At 45.8% G+C, this 25442-nt stretch overlaps 1 protein-coding gene across 6 annotated transcripts in view; it reads right to left on the reverse strand.

The window, feature by feature from the left end:
• CFAP54 (cilia and flagella associated protein 54) overlaps window positions 1–25442 on the reverse strand; it is a 250254-nt gene that overhangs the window by 210304 nt on the left and 14508 nt on the right. For all 6 annotated transcript variants that reach the window (XM_019480938.2, XM_019480941.2, XM_019480937.2 and 3 more), the window contains exons 3-5: window positions 10145–10291; window positions 5957–6128; window positions 2470–2528 (exon numbers count right to left, since the gene is read on the reverse strand). In XM_019480938.2, the coding sequence (XP_019336483.2) occupies window positions 2470–2528; window positions 5957–6128; window positions 10145–10291 (378 nt within the window). The remainder of the gene's footprint in view (window positions 1–2469; window positions 2529–5956; window positions 6129–10144; window positions 10292–25442) is intronic.

Below are 25442 nucleotides of genomic sequence, written 5' to 3' on the forward strand. Positions count from 1 at the left end.
AGATCTAGATCCCTCAACCAACAAGCAGACCTGGACAGGTTGGACATATGGGCAGAAAACAACAGAATGCAATTCAACAAGGAGAAATGCAAAGTGCTGCACCTAGGGAGGAAAAATGTCCAGCATACCTACTGCCTAGGAAATGACCTGCTTGGTGGCACGGAAGCGGAAAGGGATCTTGGAGTCCTAGTGGACTCCAAGATGAACATAAGTCGTCAGTGCGACTCTATATGACTTCGCGCAAAGTCTTTCCATTAGGTTGGATCCAGTGTTCTATAGCATCTTTCAATATCTGGGCCAGGATCCTGGGATGTTTTTTGTCCTGCTTCTTAGGGGTGCAGAAATGCTGTCTGTAAAGCTCGGGTCATATTTCCAGCCTATATAAGATGATGACCTTCTTCACTGCTGCATAATCATTGGCCTCAGCTCAAGAGGGCACCCTATATGCTGCTTGGGACTCAATCAATCAGTAAGGGTCCCAGCAAGGAGACCCACCTGGCCAGATCCCATCTGGACGCAATAGCTGTTCTCTCAAAAGCCTCTAGGTAGTCCTCAATGTCATCCTCCGCCATCATCTTGGGGACCCGGAACTTCTCAGAAGCACCCAGCACTGCTGCTTGTTGAGCTCCTATTTTTTCGCTCAGTTCTTGTTGTCAGCTGAGTACTGACATTCTCACTTCCACCTCCTGTGTCCTGACCTGGACTAACTCCTCTGGTTGTACTTGCTGGGCCTACATTATTTGCACCATGACTTGGTGGGCCTGTGGGCAGTCTTTCAGGACAGCTAACCCCAGGCAAGTCAAGGTGCCCTCAATTCTTGTACTTTCAGTTAGGGTGGGGTACTCTGTACCTGGCCAGCTCTCTTAGTTCCCAGCCAGTAAACCACTCTGGAAGACTGGCCATGTCCTCCCAAAGTAAAATTGCCCCCTCTCATGTTAGACCAGATACTCTCCTTAAACTCGCCCACCACAACTTGGATGGAAACAGGAAGGAACCAAAGGTGAATACACTCCTATGAGATGAGGTTGGCATTAGTTCTGTAACTCAGAAGGTTGGCTCCCCTACGCAGGGCTCCACCATCCCATACTCTGCCCACACCCACCAGATGTTAGGATTTCACTTGTATCAGTTCTCCACTGTGGGAGTCTCAGTCCCTGGGCTGACTTGATCCATCTCTAGGTGACTGGTTTCTTTTACCCCAGTCACTTGCCTCATTCTTCTCTGCACGGGTCCCAAGCCAACCATCTCACAGTTCATCCCAACCTTTATCTTTCAGGATTGAGTCAAACTGGGGCAATGCCCCAAGCTCACATAACCACTTGGCTCTGTTTCTTCTTCCCTCCAGATCCCTGGAATGGCTGCTTGCACCCGCCGGAGTCAGACTCACAGGCTTGGACGCCACAGCTGTCTTGTCTCCCCACTTCTGCAGGTAAGTCAGTCTTCAGGACTCTCTCCTGAGTCCCCTTGGTTGATCCCTCATGGTAGTCTCCCCGTGTTCACTTGGGTTCCCTCTGAGGTAGTTTCCCGACTCCGAATGACACTGACTGCCTGGTCGGCTTCCTTTTAAATCCCCAATGCTGATCAGCTGTGAGGCCGGCTGCAGTATTCCGTTCACTGCCTGGCCAGCTCTCCCGGCTCGTTGTGCTAATTACCATCTGGGGCTCTTGGCGTGGCTTGTCCCCGGGTCGGGCTCTTCAGCATGGTAAGTATCCCTTTGTTCTTTCAGCAGCGCGTGACAGGGTGGATTTCTCACCCTGTCTCACACAGCCTGAGGATCTGACACAAAATATTCCGTAGTGTACACAACTGAAATGATTCCTCATCTGGGCTGTCCAATGAAGGCCTTGAAAACTACAGACTCAACCCTCTGTCCTCCTTACAAGGCCATTGTAGGAAGCTTGTTCTAGCATTTTATGGTCACTGACTATTTTGGGATGAATGCCTAATAGCAAAATAAATAGGAACTAAAGTTTGGTACAGCAATCATTAACTCATTTTAACAATTCTTTTCTTTGGATAGGAATAGTTCATTAAATGTAAAACAAATTAAAATAAAAACTTCTACAATGTCAAATTTAATTGAGCCAAATCCTAAAGGGACTTGGAAAAAATCTTACTCTAACAGATGGATACTTCATGGCAGCCTGACCCATCAAGCCATAACAGTAGGGATGCACATCCATAGTTTTAATCTGCAAAGGGCCATTAGGGAATACTAGTCAGTTGTTTCAGGCCTTCTACACTGGTCCCTCTGGATCCCAAACTTTTTCTTCCCATTGTGCAGGGACTGTAGGTGCTATTCCTGTTAGGGCTAACAGAGGAGGTAACATGGAATTTACAAATTACAACAAAATACAAATACATTTCCTGTTCTTCAGTAAAATTACATTACTGTAAGCAGAATAATTTTTAACTACAACACTGTAGGCACATTAACCACAAAAAAACTTCCAGGTTGTCTTGCCATACCTTAACAGACTGACCTATGCTCATCAAATGTCTGCATATGGTATAAATATAAATTGTACCTATAAAAATAAGATAAAATTAATATATACAAAAATGCACAATTCCAATATTTCAAAATGAAAAATCACCATAAACATAGTTTTAAAATAAGAATTTTAACATAATTATACTTAAAACAGATTAAACCACTCAAATTTTTGTGCAATAATAACCTCAACAGTAAAATACATAGCAAAACAGATTCATAAGAAATAATATATTTCTGAAGTCTAAAATGAATATATTGACTATTCTAGGCTAAATGAAAAACTGAATTTTAGCATATTTAAAGTATCTAAGTGACTTAGAAACTGAAGTCCTACTGATAAACAATGGGACTTGTCCTCTTCAATCACAAAGGTGCATCTGAAAACCTCACCCAAGAAGTGTAGCAAATGACTTGTGTACTAAAGCTTTGAATACCAAAGACTTAGACAAGCAATTAACACTCCAAGGTTTATATTACTCTACAGAAAGGGACTTCAATTGCACAGTGAGGCATCACATTGAAAAAAATCAACATATCTAGAAGGGCTTTATTATCCAAATAAGCTTCAATTTAGTATATGTTAGTGGAGTACTGATCTGCACCTCAAATGTGTAATGAAGCATAAATACTTATTGGCAATGGAGCTGTAAAAGGGGCAGGTATCTAGAAGGAATTATGCTAGAGTCCAGGTTTCCTCCTAAAGTGTTTCCCTCCAGTTGGAAAGAGCAGTTGTTGGCTGAAGCTGTGCTAAGGAGATGGACCTATCGGCCCCAAGCATAGTCAGTGAGACCAAGAATAGAAGACACATATACAATTTAATGTATTGATTATATTTTGACAGCTAAGACTGAGAAATGTGGTTTGCAGTGGCCCCAGCAGATGTGAGATGTCGGAATAGTAAGCCTATTTACATGCCTAAAAGATGAGGAAGATTTCAGCACATCACCACCATCAATTAAAAAAACCTTTTCTTATAAGTAATTTTATATGATGGGATGGGGTAGCATAGGTGCTAAGGAATGTATACAGTTGGCAGCCCAGAGATCAGAGAAGTGCTCACAGTGGGCCTGTCAGATTCAATCAATCCGCTAATTCTGCTAAATACCTTGTCACAAGGAAGGAAGGAATTTTATATTCCAACAATTTATGACAGCAGCAGCAGAGAACTATCCATTAATGCTGACTTCGTGAAGGAACATCTTGAGAAGCTGGATACCTTCAAGTTAGCCAGCCCTGACAATCTTCACCCCAGGGTACTCAAGGAGCTGGAAAGCATCATAGCCCAGCCTCTAGCGCGGATCTTTGAAAACTCTTGGCGCTCTGGTGTAGTGCCCGAAGACTGGAAGAAGGCCAATGTGGTGCCTATCTTCAAGAAAGGGAGGAAAGTGGATCCGTCTAACTATAGGCCCATTAGCCTGACTTCTATCCCGGGGAAGATCTTAGAAAAGTTTATTAAAGAGGCCATCCTTAATGGACTGGCCGACGCCAACATCTTAAGGGATAGCCAGCACGGGTTTGTTGCAGGTAGGTCTTGCTTGACCAATCTCATTTCCTTCTATGACCAGGTGACCTATCACCTGGACAAGGGAGAAGAGATTGATGTCATATATCTTGATTTCAAAAAAGCCTTCGATCTGGTTTCTCATGATCACCTCTTGGAGAAACTAGTCAATTGTCGCCTTGGGTCCTCCACGATCCACTGGCTGGAAAATTGGCTCCGTGGTCGGACCCAGAGGGTAGTAATTAATGGAAGTCATTCATCATGGTGTCCTGTGACCAGTGGGGTCCCCCAAGGTTCTGTCCTTGGACCCATACTGTTCAACATCTTCATTAATGATGTGGACACTGGAGTCAGAAGCGGACTGGCCAAGTTCGCTGATGACACCAAACTTTGGGGCAAAGCATCCACACCAGAAGACAGGCGGGTGATCCAGGCTGACCTGGACAGGCTCAGCAAGTGGGCGGACGAGAATCTGATGGTGTTCAACGCCGATAAATGCAAGGTTCTCCACCTTGGGAAGAAAAACGCGCAGCATCCTTATAGGCTCGGCAGTGCTATGTTGGCTAGCACTATGGAAGAAAGAGACTTGGGGGTCATCATTGACCACAAGATGAACACAAGCCTGCAGTGCAATGCTGTGGCTAGTAAAGCGACCAAAACGCTGGCTTGCATCCATAGATGCTCTTCAAGCAAATCCCAGGATGTCATTCTCCCCATGTACTCGGCCTTAGTGAGGCCGCAGCTGAAGTACTGCGTCCAGTTTTGGGCTCCACAATTCAAAAAGGATGTGGAGAAGCTTGAGAGAGTCCAGAGAAGAGCCACGCGCATGATCAGAGGTCAGGGAAGCAGACCCTACGATGACAGGCTGAGAGCCCTGGGGCTCTTTAGCCTGGAAAAGCGCAGGCTCAGGGGTGATCTGATGGCCACCTACAAGTTTATCAAGGGTGACCACCAGTATCTGGGGGAACGTTTGTTCACCAGAGCGCCCCAAAGGATGACGAGGTCGAATGGTCATAAACTACTACAAGACCGTTTCAGGCTGGACATAAGGAAGAATTTCTTTACTGTCCGAGCCCCCAAGGTCTGGAACAGCCTGCCACCGGAGGTCGTTCAAGCGCCTTCATTGAACAACTTCAAGAGGAAACTGGATGCTTATCTTGCTGGGATCCTATGACCCCAGCTGACTTGCTGCTCTTTGGGCAGGGGGCTGGACTCGATGATCTTCCGAGGTCCCTTCCAGCCCTAATGTCTATGAATCTATGAATCTATGCTTTGGAGTGGGAGAAACAGAATTTGTACTCCTTTTAAAACAAGTGTGTAATATTTTGCTTCATGAAATAAGAATCCTTAATACAACTATCTATATATTTCCATTCATGTGATTTAAATACAGTCAGTATGTACCCCAAATTTAAAACTGGATACATATGGAATCAAATGCTTGATCTATAATGATTTCCATTTTTAATGGAATTTTAATTATTAAATTCAAAACTGAAGAATCCTATAAAAATATACAAACTTTTTATAAATTCAAACATTTGTAAGTTCATTTCTCATTTCCCACACTTCAGAACTACAATCCCATTGTGCAAAAAATCCTTATATACAGGAACATTTTTAAGTAAAAAAAAAACCTACATGTGATTCTCATATCAGTATTTAACTAGAAGTGCTTTCCTTATAGTCTGTCAGAATTCATTGTATAAGTAAACTCAAAACACTCTGAAAAGACTATTTCTTTTATACAGGTCTATCACAAAAATGCAAGCTCATGAAAAATGTGAAACCAAGTCAGCATGAATTTCAAAATATCATTTCACTGAGAAAAAAATACTTTTACAATTAAAAAGTAACTAGAACTATCACTCAGATGTTTTGTTGCTGTTGCAGGAGTATGAAATTTCATTTCAAAGGCATACTTTACAAAGAAAATGTAAACAAAACATCTGACATACCATTATAGATAAGCCAACACAAAGACTCTTGAGGTAAAGCCACCTGCATAATAAGCCGTAGGGAGGACAAGAGAATGAAACATGTCTGCAGGGATTCTTGATTCTGGAGATTTCTATCACTGCTGCATACCATCTGATAAATGCAAATATTCCTTTCTTGCAAAGCATGGAACTAAAATATATGGGAACAGTTATAAAATACAAATTAAATACGTATTTTTAAAAATAAGCTATCAGCTTTTGCCTTAATAAACAACAACAAACCATTAATGAGAAAAGATGAAGTATACTATAATGCGACCATTACAGGTACAAGAAAACTGAAAAGATGCTCTTGTATTGAATGACTTACTATTGTGTTGTGACAACAGTTGCTTATACATATGCTCGGAAATGGGGGGGTAGGGGGGCGACCTCATTTTCATAACAGTGGTCCCTGGAGAGCTGCTCTAATTAAAATGGCTCAGCGCCACATGTATTAAGCCCACCCACATTTCAAAATGGCTGCGGGATGTTTTAACTAAAGCTCATTTGACAAGCTCATTCTGGAAAATTTGCAGTACCAAAAATCCTAGCAAGAGCAAAAAAATACAGTCGTTCTAACTTGCAGCTGACCCCTCTCTCCTGCCCCCCCCCCCGCCTCCCCCAACAATCCCAGATCTGAGCAACCCGGGACTTCTAAAGGGGGTGGGCAGCTGCTGATCCATTCCTCCCAGTCATCAGAGAAGTGGAGCAGCCTCTGTTCCCCACAAATTCCCTAGCCTAGACCATGGTCACCTCAGTCTGGAAAAGGTTTAAGGTGCCTTTCCACGCATCACAACAGCCGATCCCAGGAATGGCACAGTTGCTGCTTCCCCACCTCCCCCAGACAGTGGTCACCCCGGTCTATAGAAGGCTGGGAGAGAGCAGCAGCAGCTGGATCCCTCCCAAGCACAGAAACAGTCCAGTTGTAGGGGAAAGCCCTCAAGACCACATGTCCCTCTAATCTGAGAAGAGTGCAAGAGAAGCTTTAGCTGGACTCTTTCTGTGTTCAGAGGAGTCCACCTGCTGCTCCTTTTCGAGTCTTTCCCCAGATCAGAGTCCCCCTTTCTCAGGAAGGCTCAGGGGCAGGGCAGAAGTAGCTCAACTTCTCCCCTGATCAAGAAAAGTCAAACAGTGTGGAAGTGCCACCATCTTCCCCAAACCACAGGGGAGATCTTCCATGTGTCAAGGTAGAAGATCTTTCTCATGGATGGGGCAGGTTTCCTCTGGGAGAAAATGAATGAATAAATGAATGAATGAATGAATGAATACCTATACACTGGCAATTTTTTTTACCCAGAGAGCGGCAATTCTCCCAGTAGAAACGCAACATCTGCCCATGGCCATGTGAGCCCAGATGACTCCATTGCCACAAAGTTAGGAAACCACAGAGAGGAAGAATGGTTTAGTATACACCAGCCTTGTGAGAAATCCACTAAAATAATGATATCTGAAACTATTAACTTTTTCATTGGGCCACTCTGTACTGCCAACCCCTCTCCTTCTGACACTGCACTAATGCCATATTCACAAGGAATGGGAAGAGCCACAAAAAGCTGGCAGGGCACAAACACAAGACCTCGATATACATTGTTTCACTTTAACATTGCCCCTTACTAATGTAAAGTCTAGTAAACTTAAGTTCTATGTTAAGGAATTCACTTCCACATCTGAGCACTCAAGGGAACATAAGGGCCAATCAGTATACTGCAATATGGAACAGGCTTCTAAATTAGGCACTCTTCATTATAAAACCAGGACAAATGACAGATGTAAGGGAGATGGACAGAAACTCAGCCAAAGTCCCAGGTTAAGCAAAGGAAACTTTTTTCAGAACTTCAGATGCATTTTAAAAGTATAAAACCAAACCAAAAACAGGCTAAGGAAGTTTCTGACCCCATTCCTTTCAGGAGGCTGAACAATCTTTAAAACACAAAAACAAATCATATAAACAGTAACTCTTCTGTCACCAGAGTTTCTATCCTAACTTGTAAGCAACTTGCCCCCTGAAAAATTCTATTTAGTGCAATAAGGAAATACCCCAAACTAGCTCTGGAATCAAAGGTAATGTAGGCGTGTGAGCCCAGTGCTGTGTCAGGGCTAATAAGGCCTGTTCTTCAGCAAGGGAATCCACTTTACAATGTAACAAATAAGGATACGTTCCAAGACCTCAACTGTACTGACCCCCAGACCCACTTCTACCACTTTTACAAGACAATTTTGGTACTCACCAACACCAGACAGTACCTGTGCTTATGTGTACTATCATAATAGAGATGGCAACTACAGAAACATGTGTCACAGACATCGAGCAAGGAGCACAGATTTACACAGGAGACTATATTTTGGTGCATGTCACTCCCACAATGCACTGCTCAAAGCAGCTGACTGTAGGCTTCTGCCACACCAATCTCATAAGAGTGAGAGCAGAAGAACCAAGGAGGTGATTCTTCTGCTCTACTCAGCACTAGTGAGACTGCAGCTGGAGTACTGCGTCCAGTCCTGGGCACCACACTTTAACAAGGATATGGACAAGCTTGAGAGAGTCCAATGAAGAGTCATCCATATAATCAGTCTTACACGGCAAGCCATACAAGGAAAGGCTGAGGGATCTGGGACTCTTCAGCCAGAAGAAAAGAAGGCTGAGGGGGGACCTGGTAGCAGCTTTCCGCTACACTAGGGGAGTACATCAAGGGTTCAGTGAGCAACTGTTCACCAGGGCACCTGAGGGGAAAACTAAGAGTAATGGCCATAAACTCCTGGAAGACTGATTCAGGCTCAACATTAGGAAAATCTTCTTCATAGTCAGAGTGTCCAGATTGTGGAATAAGCTTCCTCCGGAGATGATGTAATCACCTACCCTGGAAATCTTCAAGAGACTAGACAGTCACCTTGCTGGGGTCACCTGACCCCCAGTTATCTTTCCTGCTTGGTGCAGGGGACTGGACCCAACGATCTTCCAAGGTCCCTTCCAGCCTTACAGTCTATGAATCTATGAATTTACCTAGCATATAACAAATTTTTGGTATAAAAAGCAAAATCACACATACAGAGCCTGCATAAAGCGAGGGAAACCTGTAATGTGCATGCAACACCAAATTAACACAGCTATTTACTTCTGGTTCAACAGTGATCACATGCAGAGCTGACTTGAAAACCTCTGCATGGCACTGCCTTACACAATATATATATTATTGTGTAATACTCACACACACACACTAAAGCTATTACCTTTAGGAATTATCAGTCATCATCTGTACCTGATGATCTCAAATGCAAGTAGAAAAGCTGCAGCTTTCCCAGTTATCCTGAAGCCCAGGCAGAAAAAAAATATGCTGGCACTTAATCCCAAAGTACCCATATCATTATCTTGTTTAGCAGAGCCTCTCAATAGAACCGCAGAGACAAAATCCATTACATTTATAATACCTTCTCCTACCCCTATATATAATTTCTTCCCCTTCTACATTGATCTGAAAGAATCTGTCAGAAACTTTTTTTTGCCTAGAGAGATTAATGCAGGAAACATGTTTACATGCTCTGGAGGTCATCTGGCTTCCTCACAACCTTTCATCATTTACAGGTGTATTATCATTATTGTTTTTACTCATTTATTTTTATATATCACCCAGAAAATAATGTGTTGATACAAGTGCCAGGTTGCTTTGTTATGTGTGATCAGGCAGTTAACATGCAGCCTTTTTACAAAAAAATACTACACAAAGTGCAGTGCAATGTTCTGTGTTGGCTGTCATATTTTCATAGTTTAGCCATAAACAAACTCTTACACTGAATCAGATGAGTCATCAACTTTAGTCCATAAACTCTTTCAAGAGTGGCTGATACCAGGAAAAACCCTACTGCAGGGGGTAATGGAGTAGTCTGCCTACAGTAAAATTATCTTCCTAATCTCAATTAGTGAGACATTGCTTTATCCCCCAAAGCATTAGCTTTAATATGCTTTCCCAAACACTCTCTCTCTCTCTCTCTCTCTCTAATCCTTACTGTTATAAGTTTGGATGTTCTCATCATTCATTATACTGTCAAATTTATTTCTGAATTGTATTAAGTTTTAAGTCTCAATAACATTATGGCAGAAGTATTTGTCAAAGACCACCTATTTTGAAACTATAACGTATCTGCTAAAACTCTTGCTTAAGCACCTACCGTAAGTACAGCATTTTGATCTCTAAACCCGCTTGGAAAAAAGATGGACTTAAATTGATTCACATCTGCTATAACCTCATCAATGTTTATACAGCTGAACTGCTGAAGATACCGTCCATAGCACTGCAGGAGGGCCAATTTATATTCCTGAAAATGAAAGTAAACATATTAGTCATTCATTTTGCATTTTATATTTTTATGCAATTGTAAAATGTGCATTATACTTTACTATATTTATTTAACAAATATCAAAATGGCACAATAGCTTGTGATAAAGCAGGCGCATCCAAAACAGCGTTCAAGAAGTGGCATGCAAATGTTTTGTATTGCAATGTAGCTTTAAATGCTAAAAGTTAACCAAAGAGGAGTTAGTTTTGTTTTGTTTTGGGTCCCACCCCATCCTCCTTCCCACCTCAAGAAACTTGAAAAAAATCAGACAGTAGCCCTAAAGTATGATCCCAGGACAATGCAATGAATTCAGACTTCCTAGATTTCATAGACTTTCATAGATTTCATAGACATTAGGGCTGGAAGGGACCTCGGAAGATCATCGAGTCCAGCCCCCCGCCCAAAGGGCAGGAAGTCAGCTGGGGTCATAGGATCCCAGCAAGATAAGCATCCAGTTTCATCTTGAAGGTGTTCAATGAAGGCGCTTGAACGACCTCTGGTGGCAGGCTGTTCCAGACCTTGGGGGCTCGGACAGTAAAGAAATTCTTCCTTATGTCCAGCCTGAAATGATCTTGTAGTAGTTTGTGACCATTAAATGTCCTACAGCCTGGGAAGGAAATGATAATGATGTTACAGTTCTCAGAAAAGCATTTCAGAATAAAATATATGTAAGATATGTAAGATAAATGTATGCTTCTCTCTCCCCCCCAGCCCTTTTCAGTGGTTACCCTTTTCTCAAAAAGAGCAAACTTTAAGAGTTTACAACAAAAAGTACAATACCCTATTTACTAAAATCCAAGACACAGTTTCCCCCCACATTTAACATAGGGGGGAAACCCCTCATCTTGGATTTAATTATGAGGCTGTGGGTGGGAATGGCAACTGCTCTGGCCCCATATCCAGCCCCAGTCCCCGGCCAGGGAGCGGGGCTGGGGCTGCCCCCTGCACCCCAACCTCTCCTCTCCCTGCAGTCTCTGCCCTACCCCACATAGCCTTGCTCTCCCCTTCCCCTCTAACACGGCTTTGCACCGGTAGAGGGGATGAATTTAAGATGACCCTTTAATAATTATATTCTATACATCAAAAATTATAACAAATTTATAAATTTTCCATGCATAGCTAATTATTTGGGGGTTATATTAAATTCACTGTTGTCTTGGACTCATGCAAGTACAGTACTTTAGAATAAAAAGGGATGACAATGAATACAACTGAACCAGGAAATAGCATTTAGATACCAGAACTGGCTAAGAAATCAAGTTGATAAACTGAAAAATATGTAGTCCTCACAGGCAAGACAGGCAAGACTCTGAGCTGTAGGTTTCATTCAAAAGAAAGTGTTTTGGTTATATGATGATCCCTTTTATACCATTTTGGTTCGGTACTGATTCAGATATTTGAGTGACACTTACAGCATCAAGAATTCTTTAGGTATCTCCCATGTTCCTTGACTCGGAGATTATGGGCCAAGGTTTTTCAAACAACATGATATATACAGGCATCTTTAACATCTTTAATGTTTTCTCTCCCCCATTTCCTCATATATAATTTTAAAGTACAGGCTACAATCAATCCCATTAAATCTTAAAGTAATTTATTATTTGTTATAGTTTACTTTGAATTAAATATTAAAATAAAGTACTCCCTTCCATAAGTGTTTTATACAGGCTATTTTAACAAATGGAATCTGAAGGTTTTTTCCAGAATTCTGACAGCTGCAGTCACAGGACTTGTACAAATAGGACTTGTGCTGAATAGGAAACGAGTAGAAAATGGATTTGCTATTTTATCAGGGAGTTCAACTGCCAATCATACTGTGAAATCATCATAAGATGAACATGGGGGTGTGGCGCTTTATGTCAAAGAGCAATTCACATCCTCTGCCAGCAAAATGGGGTTGGAGGAGGGGCAAGCTGAAGTGCTTTGGGTCAAGATACAAGGGGGTTGTGGGGAGAGGGAAGTAACGGTGGGGGTCTACTACAGACCCCCCAACCAAGGGGAGGAGCTGGACTGGGAATTTTCGGGCCAGCTTGCAGAAGCACTTAAGGCAAGGGATGGAGTTGTCATGGGTGATCTAAATTACCCCGACATCTGCTGGGAGGAGCAGTCAGCCAGGTCAGACCGATCCAGGAGGTTCCTGGCCAAGATACAGGACCTCCACTTAACCCAGGAGGTGCACAGTCCCACCAGAGGAAATGCCCTGTTGGACCTGGTCCTGGCCACAGGCGATGATCTGGTAAGGGGCCTCCAGGTCCTTGACCACCTGGGTGATAGCGATCATCGCTTGCTGGAATTCATCATCCAGCGCAGAGTGACAAGGGCCTGCAGTAAGGTGGTAGCCCTAGACTTCAAGAGGGCCAACTTCAAGAAGTTGAGATTGGTGGGAGAGGCGCTGGGGTTCTTAAGGGCAGGGGAACTCAGTGCCCAAGATGAGTGGTCATTCCTTAAGGAGACAATACTCAGGGCCCAAGAGGTGACGATTCCAACTAGAAGCAAGGGGGGCAAGAGTGCCCAAAAGCCTCCCTGGCTCGCCAAGGATGTCCAGGAATGCCTGGTTGCCAAAAAGGCAGCATACACCCGGTGGAAAGGGGGGGCGATCTCCAAAGAGGAGTATACCTCCACTGCTCGGGCCTGTAGGGGGGCTGTTAGGAAAGCTAAGGCGGACATAGAGCTAGGACTAGCATCCAAGATCAAAGATAATAAAAAGTCCTTTTCCAAATATATAGGGAGGATGAAGAAGGCTCCAGGAAATGTGGGGCCCCTGCAAGATGCGCTGGGCAATCTGGTGGTCATGACAGAGGAGAAGGCAGACATCTTTAACAAATTCTTCACCTCCGTTTTCTTGTGCAGGGACAGGGACTCCCCCACCGTGATTCAAGATGGACTCAAGGGGAATGCCTCAAGACCTAAGGTTGAGGAGGACCGGGTTAGAGTGCTACTGGAGGGGCTGGACATATTCAAATCAGCAAGTCCAGATGCTCTCCACCCCTGGGTGTTGAGGGAGCTAGCAGGGGTTATTGCAAGGCCCTTGGCACGGCTTTACGAGCGCTCGTGGTGCTCGGGCCAGGTGCCAGATGATTGGAAGATAGCCAATGTGGTCCCCATCTTTAAAAAAGGGAGGAGGAAGGACCCGGGCAACTATAGGCCCGTCAGTCTTACCTCAATCCTGGGGAAACTCTTTGAGAAGATCATCAAGGAGCACATCTGTGACAGGCCGCCATCAGGGATGATGCTCACGGGCAACCAGCATGGTTTCATTAAGGGCAGGTCATGTCAGACCAACCTGATTGCCTTTTACAATTAGGTCACAAAAGCATTGGATGCAGGTGTCGCCGTGGATGTAGCCTTTCTGGATTTCAGCAAGGCCTTTGACACTGCTGACCACCCCATCCTCATTAAAAAACTAGGTGACTGTGGCATCGATGCCTACATGGTCAGATGGATTGCTAATTGGCTGAAGGGTCGTACGCAGAGGGTGGTGGTGGACGGGTCATATTCGACCTGGGGGGAAGTGGGCAGCGGAGTCCCCTAGGGCTCGGTCCTTGGGCCTGCGCTGTTCAATTTATCAGCGATTTGGATGACAGGGTGAAAAGCAACCTGTTCAAATTTGCTGATGATACCAAAATATGGGGAGAAGAGGGCACATTAGCAGGGAGGAAGAGACTGCAGAAAGACCTGGATAGGTTGCAGGAGTGGGCTAACAAAAACAGGATGTGTTTCAATACTGACAAGTGCAGGGTGCTGCACTTGGGCAGTAGTAACCAGCAGCACACTTATAAGATGGGGAACTCCCTTCTTGAGAGCATGGAGGCAGAAAGGGATCTTGGAGTCATTACTGACTCCAAGATGAACATGGGCCGACAATGCGAGGTCACGGTCGGCAGGGCTAACCAGACCTTATCGTGCATCCACAGGTGCATCTCAAGTAGGGCCAAGGAGGTGATCCTCCCCTTCTACGCAACACTGGTCAGGCCACAGCTGGAGTACTGTGTCCAGTTCTGGCCACCCCACTTCAAGAGGAATGTGGACAACATTGAGAGGGTCCAGAGGAGGGCCACCCGCATGATCCAGGGACTGCAGGGCAGACCGTACAACGAGAGGTTACGGGACCTGAATCTGTTCAGCCTTCACAAGAGAAGGCTGAGGGAGGACCTGGTGACCGTCTATAAACTCACTAGGGGGGACCAGAAGCGTTTGGGGGAGACCTTGTTTCCCCTAGTGCCCCCCGGGATAACAAGAAATAACGGCCACAAGTTGTTGGAGAGTAGGTTTAGATTAGACATCCGTAAGAACTACTTCACAGTTAGGTCGGCTAGGATCTGGAACCAATTTCCAAGGGAAGTGGTGCTGGCTCCTACCCTGGGGGTCTTTAAGAAGCGGCTTGATGCCTACCTGGCTGGGGTCATTTGAGCCCAGTTTTCTTCCTGCCCAGGCAGGGGGTTGGACCTGAAGATCTGCAAGGTCCCTTCCAACCCTACTTCTATGATTCTATGAAATAGCATGTTTTGCCTGATGACAGCATTTTTTGCAACTGAATCTTTGTTCATTACTTTTATAAATAACAATTAAAGGCAATATACTGTGTTATAGTTAGCATTCATCACATTGAATAGTTAAAGGTCATAATATGTTGATGGTGCAGGTATGATCCCACTGTATTTGGCACTCTACCATGACATAATAAAGCAATGCTCCATGCCCCAAACAGTTTACAAGCTTAGTACAGCACAAGAGATCATCAGTAGACAGAAACAGAGACTAAGTACAGACATTCAAAAACCCTGAGGCAGAATTAATCTAATTTACGTGGTTTTCTGTAAGTGGTGTAGTTTAGATTAGTAGCAAACAGAACACACATTCACCCTTTGATGCAGGGTTGTGGGAAGAAGGGGAACAAATCTAAAACCAGGTTCCACCATTTTTAAACAAATCTACACATGCTGAATTTCTGTTCTGTTATGAGTATAAGCCAGTTTCCGATCATGTCATAGATTTCATAGACATTAGGGGCTGGAATGGACCTCATGAGATCATCGGGTTCAGCGCCGAAACCCCCCCCTCCCCCCCCCACCATAGGCGGGAAGTCAGCTGGAATCAAGTGACCCCAGCAAGACATAAATCCAGCAGTTTTTTGAAGGAGTCCAGAGTAGGTGCTTGCACCACCTCTGGGGGGAATTTGTTCCAGACCCTGGGCACATGCACCATAAAGAACTTTTTTCTTATATCCAGTCTAAATTGGCCTTCCTAGAGCTTATGGCCGTTAGATCTTGTTATCCCTTGGGGAGCTCTGGTGAACACGTGTTCTCCCAAGTCCTGATGTGCCCCTCTTATGAAGTTGTAGGCTGCCACCAAGTCCTCCCTGAGCCTTCTCTCCAAGCCTTGGATCATATGAGTGGCTCTCCTCCAGACTCTCTCAAACTTCTCCACATCCTTCCTGAAGTGGAGGGCCCAATACTGGGCACAATACTCCAGCTGCAGTCTCACCAGGGCCAAGTAAAGTGGGAGAATGACTTCCCTGGTTTTGCTTGAGATGTATCAGTGGATGCACTCCACAGTTCAGTTAGCCTTGCCCGTCACCACATCACATTGGTGGTTCATATTCATCTTGTGGTCAATCAAGACCCCTAAGTCCCTTTTGGTCATGGTGCTAGCAAGTGTAACACTGCCAAGTCTGTAAGTATGCTGAGGGTTCTTCCTACCGAGGGTAGCACCTTGCACTTCTCTGTATTAAAGGCCATCCCGTTTTGGTCTGCCCACCATGAGAGTGTGTCCAAGTTGGCCTGTATTCCCAGCCTGTCCTGCGTTGTGACAGCCCTCCCCCATAATTTATCATCCACAAACTTGGCCAGTTCACATCTGACTCCCAAATCTGGATCGTTGATGAAAATTTTAAAGAGTACTGGACCAAGTACCAAGCCCTGAGGAACTCCACTGGTAACCCTGCGCCACGTTGATTTGCTCCCTTCAACTAGTACTCTTTGGGTTCGACCCCGTAGCCAGTTGCCTAGCTATTGGACTGTATGATGAGCAAGAACACAGTTCCCCATCTTAACCATGAGGACATCATGAGGAACTAAGTCAAAGGCCTTCTTGAAGTCCAGCTATATGACGTCCACATCATCTCCCTTGTCCAGGGCATATGTTACCTGGTCATAGAAGGAGATGAGGTTGCTCAGGCAAGACCTTCCAGTAATAAAACCATGTTGGCTGGCATTCAGAAGCTTGCCTTCCATTAGTCTGGCATTGATGGATCCCTTACACCAGTAAAAAGTGTTATGTCTATACCTGGTCAGAGAGAGAGAGAATATAGAAGGTAATAACACTGTTTGGGCAGTATAATGGGGGAAGTCTTATCACACCAGCTAATTAATTATTAATAAGAATGTTGCCTTATTTCTAAATCTGGAATCTAGGTTCTAGGAGCTGGAAGCTTCTTGGATGTTGGGAGCATATGGGCAGATAATGGGAACTTTTCGACAAAGGAGCAGCATGAAGGTTTGAAGCTGCCAGAACAGGTAAAATGCTGGTGCTTTTCTGGAATGGGGAGCTGGTAGCAGCACAGAGGAAAGAAGCTTAAAATAGTCAGTAAGAACTGATATAATTGACTACAGGAGTCAAGAAAATGCTATTCTAGTGGAAAAAAAGTCTGATATTCTATATTCCTTAATCTGCCCCTCAATAAACTCTTTTCTGCCTAGGTTATTATACCACACTCATCACAGCTAAGCACCTTTCAGCTGTTCACCAAACAAAGCAACTAGCATCTGTCACTTGTTTGTTCTTTCATACTGTCCCCAGGGAGAAGAACACGTGCAATGGAATGGTTTGTCTTGGCAAGCTCACAGAAATGTGACTTGCTCTTGAAATGGAAGGTCTTTAGCTCATGTGTGAGTTCATTACACAATTTTAAGCTAACCACTAAAATAGCTCTCTCTCTGATATAGGAGGTTTCACCCTCATTACAAAACATACCATTTGTGTCAAAGGAAAAATATTTGCCAGGTACAAACATTACACTTTTACATGTAAAAATGATTGGAAGATGGTCTATACCTGTAACAGAACAGAATTTTGGCACTCAACACTGGTCTATGCCCATAACAGAAGTTCAGCACACATTGACTGGTTTTAAAATGATGGAACCCAGTCAATATTTGCGCCCCTCCAAAGGGTGAGCATGTGTTCTGTTTGCTACTAATCTAAACTACACCGGTTACAGAAAACTGCATAACTTGGATCAATTCCACCTCAGGTTTTTTGAATTGTCAACACTGTGGGTTTCAGCAGGTATGCCATCCAGTCTAGTAACGTTGTTGTTCTTGGTCTCCTTGATAGCATGCCAGACTTCTTCTAGGATAAGAGGGCTGACAAGAGATCCTATGTTCTTTGACATCATTGTCAGCATCAAGCACTGGGGCATACACGAAGACAGTAGCATACCAGTTGTTGCTCAGTTTAAGATGGATGGTCAGAAGATGTTCATTAACATCCACAAGAAGCTCAATAAGTTGACTGATGACTTGATTCTTGATGGCAAAGCTGATGCCATATCCTGGGCTGGTTTCCCCTTCCAGGTGTAGCTTCCACCCTCTTCTGTCACCTGACCTTTATCCGGTTGTCTTGTTTCACTCAGATCTGTGATGTCAATGTTGTTTCTCACTAGTTCCCTGCATTGTGGTCCTTCTTTCTGGTCATTCATTGTCTTGGTTATCCATCAAGGTGTGAACATTTGATGTTGCAAAAACCATTGTCTTCATATGATGTTTTCAACTGCAGAGAGAGTCATCTACTGAATGCAAATATCCTGCCAGGATCAGATAAGATAGCCTGTGTTTATGGCACCTTTTCTGGCCCCTTCCGCATGTGGGGTGAGCAGAGGGGATCTTGAATAGGAGTGCTCAGTCATGGTAGCAGCTGCTGAACTGCATCCCTGTCTCAACCCAAGTGCAAGACACCCATCAGGCTACCACTGCCTGCATGCGTATTCGTAACTGGAGACTCCTGGATTCACTAGCCCTGTCTCCACCACTACTTAACCTATCACTGCAGGGCTTCTGGAGGTACCAACAGGAAAGCATGTTGTTTCCTGTGGGAGAAGTCTGCATGTGACTTTGTTTAACGTGAAGAAGCTGGTGAATGGAAACAGCAATCACATGATCTTGACAAGGTGGACATCTGAGCCCAATGACAAGGGACAACCCTAAACAAGAGGAGACCTCCATCTTGCTGCAGCCTTCTTCCATTTTTACAGCTGTTAAGATCCTGACCATCTTTCACCTGATCTGCCATTGAGGATTCTGGGTTTAGACTGTGATTTGTCTAGACCAGGGGCCAAAAAATGGCAGATCCAGCCAGCATCCAGACTCCATTTCCCAGCAGCCCCTGCCTGCATCGTTGTGTCCCGTTTCCAAGGAGACCCCAGTAGCAGTGGCGCTGTAACAGTATGGGGCCAGAGTTTCCATGAGGACTGGCCACAGCAGAACTGGCAAGGCATGCAGTTGGGCAGCGAGCTGCTCCAGAGCCAGGGGCTGGGATCTTGCAGTGGCAACAGAGCAGTCCAGAGCTGGGGCAGATCCACAATCCACTGCCTGCATGTCCCTGCCTGAGGCATGCGGGCAACAGATTGCAGCTCTGCCTCGGCTTCGGACCATGCTGTCACCACTGCAAGATCCCAGCCCCAGAGCTGCTCCCCATCCAGCTGCATGCCCTGCCAGTGCTGCTGCAGCTGGAGACTCCATGGAAACCCTGGCTCTGCACTGTTACCACCTGTACTGGCCCTGGGTGCCACCTCTCCTAGGGACTCCATGGAAAGTGACCACAGTGACACAGGCAGGGGCTGCTTGGAAATGGAGTCCACTGCAGGCTCAATCCAGCCCATGGGCCAGACTTTGCCAACCCCTGGTCTAGACACTCCCCTCAGGCCTGCTCACTATGGGTGACCCTGCCAGGAGTGTGAGACTCCAGATAATCAGTGGGACACATGTGGGGACACACATCTCTTCACCACTACAAGGTCTCAGTCTGTAGAAAGGAATCATACTACAGATATTCCCAGAACAAGTGCATACTTATTCTCAAACATGTGTGCATGAGTGCATGCATGTGTGTCCCCTTGTTGCAGACCTATGATAAAACATAGAAGTTCACTGAGGGTTTAGATCTGACCACAAAAACCATCCTCTCCAGGTAGCATTTTATTGGAGGGGCCAATTAGGCAACAATGTTCTAGCTACTTTCTTCTAATGCACTTACAGCAAATATTTATTGTGAGAAAATGAACTATATATGATAGCTGATAGTTTCTAGTCATGTAATATCAAGTCTCCATCCTGAAACCTTTCACAACCACCCCACATCTAAGAACAACATTGCCTTCTTTTAAAGGACTGATCTAAGACCAGCTAATTACCATATTTACTTGAATCCGAGATTAGGTTTTTTTCTATCAATCAGCATGGGAAAGGGGAGCCTCATCTTGGATTTGAGTACCAACGCAGAGCAGGAGTCAGCTTAGCCCCAGCTTTGGTCCCCTTGCTTGAGGCTGAAGCTGAACCACTGCCTGCTCCAGGACAGAATGGCACATTTGGTAAGGAGCAGGAGAGGCATGTGACCGGGGGGGGGGGGGGGGGGGAGACTACAGGGGGGGGGGGACCCTGCAGCCTAAGCCCCTATCCCTTATCCCTCAGCTGCCTGTGCTACTTACCTCTCAACCCCATCTCCTCTACTCCCCCCTGAAGCATGCCCTTGCCATTCCTTGCTCCCCCACCCCCAACTCAGCTGCCCCGTCCTCCCTTACCTTCTGCTCTGGCTCCAGTCCCTCCAGCCCTGAGTCAGCCCGGCCAGGAGCTGCCACTGCTTCTCCATGGCTAAGTTGGGCTGAGGCTGAGCTAGGGCTCCAGAGGAGCAGAGCTGCAGCAAAAGATAAGTAAGATGCAGGAAAGGCACAGTGGAGCAAGGGAGTGGAGACAAGGCAGCAGAGGGCAGGCACAGAGGACTGCAGCAGGTGGGAGTGGGACATGAGGCAGTGGGGGCAAGCACAGGGGGACAAGGGGCAGCAGAACAAAGGATGTGCTCCTCTGCTCCTCATCCCCTGCCAATGTTTTCCCTGCCCCAGCAGTGGGGTGGGGGGTGAATTTAAGATGACTTTCCACTAATTAGGTTTTATACATGGAGATTTATAACAAGTTTATAATTTTTGATATATAGAATCTAATTACAGGGGGAGGTTGCATTGAATTCAAAGTCATCTTTAATTTGGGTAAATACAGTAGTTCCTGCACTATATCTCCAAACTGCCTCTGAATCTTGCCTGGGAATTAATTCTTAAAATTCCAGATAACTCCTTTGGCTGGTGAGGCTCCTAAAAGCATAACTGAAGTAAGAGTGGCAAAAAATTATCTTCTAGTAGGCCCCAGACCTGTACCCACCATCACCAGGCCATTATTAGTCATCTGTATTGAAGTCTATGGGCCCCAGTCAGAGACTACAGGCCCACTGTGCTATTTTTATGCACATATAATGAAAAAGACTTTGAATTCCTGAGCAAGATGAGATATCATGTGGAAGCTGTCACGACCCAGTGATTTTGGTGCCTCAGCACTATGGAATTTTCTTGTCACATGACAGTCTCTTGCACAGCAAGGGTTTTTGCTGCATAAAGAACCCGCGTGCAGGAGAGAGTTCCCGCCAATTTGCAGCTGTCTTTGCAGGATGCATTTTCTCTTTGCAGCACAGAAGTGCACGGTGCAAAGAGTTCCCACCATTCGGATGTAAATTTGTGTCCCGCTATTGGCTAGTGCTAAATTATTCACACGTGGCGGCCGGTAATTGGCTTGCTGGCCGTTTAAAAATTAGCGCGACTTCCGCCCAAGTCGAAGAGCTTTGAGCACGCTGCAGAGTGTCTCTAAGAGATCTGACTTGCAGCTAGCTGGTCGATAGACTGATCACCTATCGATCCTTCTTCCCGTCGCCGAACGCAATCCCAGACGTACCCTTTTCCCGCCGGCTTGAGTTACGGACGGATTTACTGGTATTGGCCTCGCCAGCTGCAGCAACTCACATTGCTGTCCAGACGACTGAACCATTTCCGTTGCAGTCACCCGCGACGTAAGTAAAGTTTTTTACAACCATTAAACCTTGTCAGCCTCTCCATTCACCAGCCTGCCCTGATGAACGAGTAATTTCTGAATCACCTCGAGTCGGTTCAGCCCGGCCGAGACATGGCGACGAGGATGGGATTAAAGGGCACGGTGATAGAGAAGAACTTAATTGGGTGCTGCTCCTGGCGCACCGGGAACCGCCACGTAGAGAACGCTAACGATCTATGGGCGCATATCGCTTACCACCAGGCAGTCGAAGGGGAGGAAAGAAGTATTGATGGTTACTTCTCCGTAAAAAAAGAAGCCGTGGTGAAAGAATGGAGAACAAAGCTAATCCTAGGGGAGTTCGGATGCATAATGGGGAGCGACCGGATTTACTATCGGCCCCCGGAGGAAGCATCAACAATATCCCTAGCCGGGGTGAAAGCGCGGAAGGCAGAAAAGCTGACCCCCGCTCAGGAGTTCGCCCAATGCACCTGATACTTAAAGGAGGGGGGGGGAACCCACCCCCGCAGACTGGTTCAACTGTCCGGATTTGGTGCCTGAGTCGCGGGGCCACGAGCTCCTCGTTCAGCTACGGGAGGATTTGGAAACTAAGGGCCATCACAAGCCAAAGTGGGGTCTAATTAAATGGAAAAAGGGAAAGATGATAAATGTGCTGTTCCGTGCAGTAACGGGCCTATTAAGGGAATACGCGAATTTGGAGGCTCAGATGCATACTGCAGGAAAGGAGTCGCCGGAGAGGACAGCAAAGGGCTCTGGAGCAGCGTTTGTTAACAGTGCCAGCCGCATGATGCTGCTAGCAGAAAATGGCGCCGAAAGAAGCGCTAGCTACCTGGGGAACCCGGAAAGGAGGGGCGGAGTTTTGGAAGACCCGGCGGGGATTCCCCTGGTGACTCCACCTCCTGAGGTGATGTCATTCCCTGCAATCACGCCTCTTTACCACGGGGAGGGGGCAATGGGAGGAGGGATATACCCAATGCTCCCAGATACAGAATTTAACCCTCTCTCTGCCGCAGCTTACCCGATAGCTGTGACAAAGCATGTTGAGGATGAAGAAGGTACCACGTGTACCACTGTTATCTCTCGCACAAGCACCAGACAAGAGATTCAAGAGCTTTGCAAAGAATCTAAAATAAGGCCAGAAGAAACCTTGGCCACGTGGTTAGGAAGACTGATAGTGGAATTTGGATCCGACACTCTGGATAAAGAAGAAGCGAGTGCCCTGACACGACAAGCAGCGTGGAGCGGAGGGCGCACTACTGATTTGAATGTGGTCACGGACAGTGCCCACTGGCCCATCCTGCTCCCGGGGCCTTGGTAGGACAGGTAACCCACAAATTTCACACCTGGCATGAGGGTTGCCCGAAGAAGGCTACAGCAGAACAACTTCTCCTGGCTATAGTTGGAGTGTCGTATCTCTCATGGAGCCCAAGAACAAATCCAATGGGACTAACAGCAGTCCAGCGTAAAGAGAGATGGGCTCATCGTCACCTATCGGACCCTGGGGCAATTCCAACGCCCTTGGAAGCCATAGATGCCTGCGTGGAGGTATACGGAGGAGCGAATGCTGTTACACTCCGACTCTTCTTTAACCCGATGGCAGGTCAACCAGTGGGAAATCTTTTAGGCCATCTCCCACGATTGCAGGCACTTATGAAGCAAGGTGAGGAAGCTTCTAATGACACAAGGGATCGACCTTCAGCGTACCTGGCTGCAACACTGAGGCCTAGGCGTCAAGAGTATACCCCTCGGCGAGAGCCATGGGGGTCACCTCCAAGGACCCCAAAAGAAAGAACCTCAAAGGAAAGAACTCTGAAGGAAAGAACCATGTTCGGATTTCTTCTTGCTCACTTCGGACTAACAAAGGCTTGAGACTTTTGGGAGACAAGGCCCAGGCCAGTATGGCTGAAGCACTGGGATTTAATTTTGAGGATCCGTCAAAAAACGAGTAATGGCCGGCGGCTCTGCCGGCGGCCTTCCCCAACTCAGACCTGATCCTACTGATTCTCGACCATACGCTGAACTCACTGTTTACAACCCTACCGATCCGGATAACCAACAACAGGTATTCTTTCTTCTCGATACTGGAGCTCAGAACAATGTGATTACCTCAATGATACCTCATCAAAAGACCACCAAGACGATCAAGGTACAAGGGCTTAACGTTATCGCTGTCACAACGAAGGTCAAGTTTTGGGTTCAGGATCACCGATATCCCCTAGAGGCTGTTCTAGGGGGCATCAACATTTTAGGAATCCTGGGGATAAAAGTGCTTGACCTTAAGGAACAAGTGCTACAGGCATTACCCGTAATTATCCCAGAGCAGGACTGGCATCGACCAACGCTTCGTGACACTTCCACCTGGCGATATCGGCCAATCCCAAATAAGGATTCTCTAAAACAGTCCCTTACTAACCTTCTGCAGCAACTCGAGCGACGAGGCTGTATTAAGACTGTAACAGCCAGCACCTACCTATCATCAGGATGGGGAGTTGCGAAACCTGGGAAGCCTAATGAAGCCTGGTTGGTCGTGGACTATCGAGAAGTCAATAGAAGGTGTCAGGTACTTCAACAACCTAATCCGTCTACTCTGCCACAGTGTATGTTTGAGATGGCACAGTTCCAGCAAAGTCCGTGGGTCGGAGTTACATTAGATCTGAAAAATATGTTCTTTTCTATCCCAATAACTGACCCGGAAGGAATACTGAATATGTGTATTGATGGCATCATGTACAGGTGGACAGTTTGTCCGCAAGGATATCGCAACGCTCCATCATTAGCCACTGGTGCCATGAATAACACCCTGAAGAATTTTCGAGCCTTGCACTCTCTTCCCCCAGAAAAAGAATTAAAAATTTGGAGTTATGTGGATGATATTGCCATCATGGGTCACGATAGCTCTGTAGTTGCCAGTGTAGTAAACCAACTAGTTGCTCACCTTCAAAGTGAGGGATGGACCATCAACGAGGAAAAGTCAAGCCTACATCCTGTAGATGACATTACGTTCCTTGGCACTCGATATACCGGTTCCATCCACCACGGAGTATCGCATGAGGGTCCTAACATCGATCCGCTAAAAACATTCCACCCTGTCACTAAGAGGCATTTTCAACAGCTGATGGGTCATTTAAATTGGTATCGACATTATGTTGAACCCAGCGATTTGGCACTCCTCACTAAATTACAGCAACAGATTCGTGACAAGTCCTGAAGGTCCACGCCCTGGACGGAAGGAGATCAGCAGAATCTGCTTCGCCTGCTAACCATGGTTAAAGGTACACAACTCCATGCCATCGATCTGGGTGAGTCACTAACCGTAACCCTTGGATTCACCACCAACCACGTGTGGGCTGTCGTGCATAACCCCCACGATGAGTTGGTATATACGGTCCATAAAACGCTTCAAGCGGCGCAACATTGATATGGAGCTATAGGAAAGATTCTCCTAGCCGAACAACTGGTGGAGCTGTTAGCAAGGGGGCATGGGACGTTACGCGCTCTTGGTGCCACATTGTTACCCTTGCTACACGCGGGAAGAATCGACCCACATTTTCAAGGGGAGTCTAAGACCTGGAATACGCTAGTACTAACCCACCATTATAATTGGCATTGTTGGAGGTTGGAAGGCACGGTACCTGATCCAAGCCCAGAAGATGAGGAAAAGGTTCCTACGCTGTATGGAACTTCAGCCCCAGCGTGGATGGCCTCAGATGGAACCTCCCAACATGAAGGAGGCTATGGATACTACTGTAAAGCTTGTCATGATAAGGGAATTTTCCAAGCCGACCCAGATGATAATTCATCCCAAAAATGTGAATTATTAGGATTCCTGAAGGTACTAGAACATTGTTTGATGTATCATAACGATACACTCCCAGTTCCGATCATCGCAATTTATTCGCAGTATATCTATAAAATTCTTACGGGCATAGCTTTTCCCTCCGAAAATTTGAATGATTGGCGAGACATCTGGAGGACGTTAACTAGATTTGTACGCCTTCCGTTGATTAGGCACACTAAGTCCCATC

This window comes from Alligator mississippiensis, chromosome 4 (assembly GCF_030867095.1).
Source record: "Alligator mississippiensis isolate rAllMis1 chromosome 4, rAllMis1, whole genome shotgun sequence".
In the NCBI taxonomy this organism is placed as follows: Eukaryota; Metazoa; Chordata; order Crocodylia; family Alligatoridae; genus Alligator; species Alligator mississippiensis.